Source organism: Cornus florida, unplaced genomic scaffold (genome assembly GCF_030987335.1).
Source record: "Cornus florida cultivar Cherokee Brave unplaced genomic scaffold, ASM3098733v1 CherokeeBrave_3.0.0_Hap2_Chr10, whole genome shotgun sequence".
Taxonomy (NCBI): Eukaryota; Viridiplantae; Streptophyta; class Magnoliopsida; order Cornales; family Cornaceae; genus Cornus; species Cornus florida.
The window spans coordinates 113,667,135-113,674,262 of NW_026775580.1; the positions used below are offsets into that span (position 1 = coordinate 113,667,135).

A 7,128-nucleotide genomic window follows, 5' to 3' on the forward strand; every position below is an offset into this window, starting at 1 on the left:
GAAATGACTAAATTGTCCCACTTTTCTTTCCTATTTTTGGGTTTCTTCTTCATCATCACCGCCGGCGGTAAATTGAACAGCAACGACGACTTGATATGTCCGACGTCGATTTAATGTATAATATATATATATATAGTATATGGGCATTTTCAAAATTTTATATCTTAAAAGTGACTTCAAGCCATTCTTTGCTCATTTTTCAAACTTAATGAACTTATATACACAACATAACCCCTTCTTATTAAATTAAATTAAAATAATAAAAAAATAAAAAAAGACATAAGCACTTCTTTGCTCATTTTTTCAAACTTAACGGACTTATATACACAACATAAAAGATAGGGGTGTTATTTGCCCAAAATGTAAATATTATGGCCGGGTTCTTTTCCACTTTTCCCCAAAAACAACAATTAGAAAGTTCATATTACTGGCAATGTTTTGTTTAAATAGATATATTTTCTTGTGCCTACTGCACGCATTTATACACAACAAAATACAAATATGAGTACACCAATGTGCATTCATACAATGTCACAAACACTTCGAAATATAACGCAAACGGAAGAAAACAATGTTTAATATATTGCCCATACCCTTAATAGAAAAGGTATGAACTATGACTATGAAGTCAATCTTGTGAAAATTATTACTCTTTTGCAGTTTAGGGAATGGAGGATTGATGAAGACACAAAGCAACAGCTGATCAATAACATGGTCTAAATAATTCCTGAACAAATACATGCAACGAATTAAGGAAATAGTACTTAATTTATGTCCTTAAAACACATTAAAGTCAAGGCTTTCTTAAGTACACAGATGGGGATGTAAATGAAGCTGTCCTGATCGAAGAAATCAAGACTCAGTCCTCGGCATTAAATGACTCTCAGAGCCCTGCAAAGAATCCAATTCAAACAAGAGGAGAGAGAGAGATCATATAAGCCATTTAATAAAAAGTTGCTGAAATCATCATAATTATTTTATCACTACTATAAATTGCCCTATCAATTAATTGAGCTCACTAATGGCATTGTGAAATTATCAACTTAATTGGTTAATCTGATTTTTAGCCACCCAAAAAAATATATATATTAGTAAAAACGAAAGGCGAAATGGAAACGATTACACTGAGAGAGAAAATATGCATACAAATATTGGTGTTAGAACCACAAAACCAGAAAGTAATGAACACGTAGAAACCATCTGTGCAAAGGATAAGGAAGCTCTCCCCACCCCACCCCACCCCACCCCAAAAAATAAAACAAAAGATTTCTTAGAAATTCTACTCAATGGCTCCTCGTTAGGCAATTAAGAAGAAAAAAAAATTTCTTTCTTTTGGGGGGTTAGGTAAGTGCGTTTACTTCTAACAAAAAGAGGCAAGGTTCAAGAAAACATTCACAGTGAAAGAGAAAACCGGAAAAACACTAATGGGAATATCCCCTTGAATCCAATAGGCAGAAAACCTAACCTCACAAAGAAATCTTCTTGCAAACTAGAGGTTTATTGACACAGTGACAACCAAAATGGTTTTCCAAAATGTGTTGGTTGGCTCATGCAACCATAAATGGACCAAATGCAATCTTCACAATTTGATGTTGAATAGGAACCCTATCTATTAATGCATGCAGAAGACCATGGTACAAATATTATGAAAATTCTAAACATTAATGAGGTATTTTTATTTTTTGGAAATAATTCTAAACCTTAATGACTTTGGGTCCTGAGGTTGTAAGTTTTCTGTGTTAATTGGTTGATTAATTGATTGTGTGTAAGGCCCTGAGTAATGCAGCTAATGCCTCTTGTATCCATGTATATTCCTCTCCTTTTTGGTTCTGTACTATACTTTTATTCACCCAAAAATAATAATAATAAATAAATAAAATTGAGTAACTATCTCTTGTAATTGTTTGGCATCCCATTATTAGCAGCTGAACCATAAAACATAAACATTGTAAAAATAAAATAAAAGTAACTTCGAGCTTATCTGATTTAGTTTTTAGAAATTCAATTCTCTGGAATGTGGTTTGAGATAACGATGTTTTCAATCACTTAAGTTCAGTTGTTAGGGAAAAAAATAAAAGAAAAGAACAAGAGAAAGAAGAAGAAGAAGAAGATGATGATGATGAAGAAATCTCGATAATATTTCTCCTAGGAACTAGTCTTATTTTATTCTATTTCCTATGAATAATTTTTCAAAGCAACAATTCAAGCAGATTTTCACCCTTGAATCAAACTGTGCCTTATTTCGATCGCTTAGGTTTTTTTTTGGTAAATTTTCTTTTTCTTAGTCTCCCTAAGGCACTCCTTGGTCTATATGTGTCACTAGTTTGAAGGAAAATATAATATGTATGTCTTTTAGAAGATGATTTTTTTGGTATATCATACTTTTAGTAAAAAAAGAAGCAATACTAATGAGATTTTCATTCAAATATTATTCACCAAAAAAAAAAAAAAAGCTAAGACAAAAGGAAAATGATATTGGTACTCCAAGAGAAGCTTGAGTCACTTCAATACCTGTGACTTCTTTAGAGCCCCAATATCATCCACCAAAACAAAACAAGAAACTTTTATTTATCTTAGGTTTATCTAATGTAATGAACAAATAATATGTTAGTTTCTTTCCTTTAGGTTTCTCTAATGTAATGGAAAATTAATAGATTAAACAATTTGAAAGGTACTGTAAAGAGATCCATTTATGTCGTTCTAAAACACACACACACACAGAAAAAGTCTATGTTATATTCGGTTGCATGGAAATAGAACGACTTTTACTACAAAAAATAAAAAACATATAAGCACTTACCTAATTAATTTTGGCTTGGTTGTTGGTCTCCAACATCAGCCCAAAATGAATGTGAGGGAAGTGTGCCCACTAGCAATAAAAATTAATTAAGTTCATCAATTGAAAAATATTCTAGTTCACATGCAATAAATGTGGTGCAAATGAACAAAAAAGGCTTTCAAGTTTGTACTCTCACATTTTTGGCTGCAGTACTGAATGCTTCTCTGTGGCTAATGTCTGGATTATTAGCCTTGATCCTCTGAATCTCTTCCCTATGTATGGATAGCACATTTTTTGTTTAGTTACAAATGAGTTAAATGCTAGGAAGGCTTCTATAACACAAAGGATAAAAGAGATATTCAAATGACTACTCATTTATATATATAGATAGAGCAGTTTCGTTACTTTATGAACTGGTTATATGCAGAAGGTACTCGCTGCCTCTTCTCGGGAGCTGAAAAAGAGAATAATGTCTCCTAAGTATTTATGTGTTTATATATATGTGTGTGTGTGTGTATAACAAAAAATTGAAAAAGAAGAAATAATTATATATAAGCTAGAAATGTTATATATATATATATATATATATATATATATAGATATATACTCACGTCGATTGACAACCCTTGTCTCAGAGGTATTTGTAACCGGTGGTCGCATTGTGATCTTGTTGTTGCATTTGGACGAAGAACCCAAGTCAATCCTGTAATCTGCTGAACCATAGTTGGCTCCCTGCAGATATATATAATATAATCAAAAATAAAAATATGAAAAAGTTAAGAAAAGAAAATCATATATGCACGAATATAAAAGTCTCAATGTATGTGTGTGCATATACAAATACTAAGCCCACACGAGAAAAGGGATAATAGTTTGTTTTGAGAAAATGGGGAATCAATTATTTTTGTTAAGAACTTGCCTGTCCATGGTTGACCATTAATAATAGGAGAGAGAAATAAATAAAGGAAGATTTGATTGAATGACTTGAAATGATGTTTTATGAGACAGAGAAAGAAATACTAAACACTGAAGTGACTGAATCTGTTAGGGATCTTAAACAAAATATATAATAAAACCCAGATTGGACGACAATTGGTAATAGAGTTGGGATTTTGGAGACCCCAAAACCCAGTTTTTTAGAATGTGCTGCCAAAATAGAGGACATGATCTGATCAAAATTAAAGAAACTATGAAAAAAAAAAACCTAAGAATCCAGAACTCATTACATATCAATCAAATCATCTTTTAAAAAAAAATATATATATATATATAGAAGTAGCTCTCTAGATTTTAAAAACCCTAGAAATGCTTTGCTCTTTGCTTTGATGGGTGAGGACAGGGCTCTGACACATAGGCAACTGTGGCCGGAAAACACACCCTACAAAAAGTAAAAATTATAGGTTTTGGTTATGGCGGCTGTTAGGGTTCACAGATGAGAAGAGTTCTCCTTTTGAAAGATTCGATCCGGGTTAAAACAATGTAGATCGAGCCAGAAGGCTTGGATTTCCTAAAAAGAAGCAAATACCCTAGATTTCAGAAGCCTACGATCACCCTAAAATTAAGCTGAATATTTTGTTGATATATACTGTGTGTATACATATATATATGTATCACCTGAACATCTTGCCAGGAAAGTGACTGAAATGCAGCTGCCATGTTCACTGACCATAGATTGGTGCAGTGCCCGCATCGGACGGTCACAATGTCCAATAAGTTACTGCATGGAACACTCACCTGAACAAATTTAATTCTTTAAGTACTTACAAGAAAGGGAAAAAAAAAAAAACAAGTTCGATCAAGTAAATTTAAAGAAAAAATAATAATAATAAGAGCAAGAAAACTTGAAATCTCCGTCTCCTTCTGTAGATCAGAATCAAAAGAAGTAGTGAAGAAAACAGAAGTGAAAGAATATGGAATGTACATCAAAGCTACTCTAGTATTTATATATTGGCCAAGCTATATATTGAAAAAACAGTGGTTAATTAATAAAAAGAAATGGGGTTTGAAAGAAAACCCTAAAACTTGAAATGAGTGAAGGTGGGATGTTTGATCTCTTTGATCGATGTTGAAGTACTTAAAGAAATTGACCCATCTAAGATGGATCTATCATTTTCTATAAGGTAGAGGCCACAAAACCTTTGTTTTGATAGCACTCACTACTCACTAGGTAGTAGTGCTTATCTTTTTCAGTAAAGGAAAATGTATCTCACAGTCACAGAGTGAGGAAATCTTGAAGACTTGTCCTCATCAATATATATATATATATATACAACACTCATATATGTTTGAAAAAACAACACAGCTAGCTGTTTCTCTCTCTCTCTCTCTGGTCTTTTTATCATGCAGTAGAGATACCTCCAGATATATATGACTTTTATTTGACTGCAAAAGAGAGAAGAGAAAAAGAAAGTCTAAAGGATGGAGACCTGACTCTGTAGCAAAAACAAGAAACCCTGAAAGAGAATTAATGGATATCATAGCTACCCCTGATCTCACAACCAAAATAACAGCTTTATTCAGGACCTGTGACGAACATCAATATTTATATATATATATATATAACTACATAGATACGTATATGGGTTGAAAATTAAGAATTGTAAATTAAATTAGTAGATCCATATATCCCACTATATATAAGAAGATGAGTAGCTTAGAGATCAGAAATACCGCAAGAACAATATTGCAAAAGTTGCAAGGGATGTAACACAGTTTCTCAGGCACAACTTCAATGCAGCTCGACATCTCTTCCGACTAAATTCAACCTCGCAAACTTGAACAACAACTAGAAAATGAAAAACAAGCACAAATTAATAAGCACAACCAAACAAGCTAGGCTTTTATTCTCTCTCTCACTGATCTCCTTTATATATATATATATATATATCTCCTGGCTATATACGTATAGCAATTAACACTAGAGCATAATTTGTGTGTGTATATAAGTAATAATATATATAGAAAGTTGGAGAGAGAGAGAGAGGCAAAAGGAAAAGGAGGGATAGGATGGGAAGTCGTGATGATGAGAGAGAGAGAGAGAGAGCAGAGTGGGAAGGCAATAAAAAATTGAAGTGGGTTCAGTAGTAGTGCTCACGGAAGGAAGGCAGAAACGCGTGGACCGGGGGATTTCCGGTTCATGGAAAAGAAACCGGTTCTTGAATGTCAGATGTTATGATAGAGTTTCGGATTCGGGAAGGAAGATTAAGTTTTGGCAGTATTATCACAACCGTCCAGATGTTATGGTAATTTCCCATTACTATGAAATGAGTGTGACCCACTCTCCCCCCTTACCCCATCCTGTACACCCACAGCGGACGAGGGGGGCGATATTTTATCATTCAATATATCACTTACATACATGGTGTATATATATAGACACACACATTGTAAATGTAGATACAAAATATATGTATTAATATTCCGGGGTACCCAATAATGCAATTTCCCCTATCAATGGTAAGTCACCATCTCATCGTAAATATGAACTAAACTAAACGATACATTGTTGGTACTCCTAGAGTCTCAATAAACTCTCCACCTAGTTTATATTGCAAATTGAAACAATTGTAACTCGTCAACCATGTGTTACTCACGATGAGACCCACCTCATCTAATCATGAAAAGTCACGGTCATTCTAATCGTGCAACTGTATTAGACAATCGTTGTTTCCAGCATCCTCAATTAACAAATTAACAGTAATCATTGCAATCGGGATTAGAAGCTAAGGAGGTTGTTTGTGGAGTCAGTCAATTAAGTTGATGATAATTGGGCTGGAATGTGCTTCTTAGCTTGGGTCCTTTTCCATGTCTGGAGTAATAAATAGCAAGTGTAACTTCCACCAGCTCGATTTGGTTCTTCAATTTAATGGGAGCTTCATTTTATATTTTAATTAATTTCTTGTTTTCCAAATATTTATGAGCAACTCTTAATTTTTCAATTTTCTTACTACACAGGAATTCAATTACTCTGTTAATTGGACTGCTGTGAATTTAAATTAACTAATTTGTTGTTGAAATCAGCCTCCTTAAATTAATATATAAGGAAAATGAAAATATTTTCCTTCACATTTTTTGTTGAGGATCATATATTTATTATAAAAAATTTAATATTAGAGTCTGAGACTCACAAGAATCCAATAATGAACTCGAAGCCAAAGCTTATGTTTTCCCTGAAATATAGTTGCACTAAAACTTATTTTTAATGTACAAATTTGGACAACCTAAAAATCATGAAGTTTGAGGTAGCTAGCAAGTGGAATGAAATTGGCCATATTATGGGGCCAGCAGTGGATTGGAATTGAATGGTGTGGTCACCAAAGCCTATGAACTTTTGCATGTCCCCACTTCAT

The 7,128-nt window shown here is 33.2% G+C and overlaps 1 protein-coding gene across 1 annotated transcript; it reads right to left on the reverse strand.

Annotated features, from left to right (window-relative positions):
• Nucleotides 1–550: 550 nt before the first annotated feature.
• LOC132277307 (axial regulator YABBY 5-like) lies at nt 551–5,847 on the reverse strand. Its single transcript, XM_059779132.1, has 7 exons — nt 5,450–5,847; nt 4,394–4,513; nt 3,391–3,511; nt 3,185–3,233; nt 2,976–3,051; nt 2,801–2,869; nt 551–891 (listed from the first exon to the last, which is right to left on the reverse strand). Exons 1-6 carry the CDS (start codon nt 5,522–5,524, stop codon nt 2,801–2,803), a joined length of 510 nt encoding a protein of 169 aa, XP_059635115.1. The 5' UTR covers nt 5,525–5,847; the 3' UTR covers nt 551–891.
• Nucleotides 5,848–7,128: the final 1,281 nt, after the last annotated feature.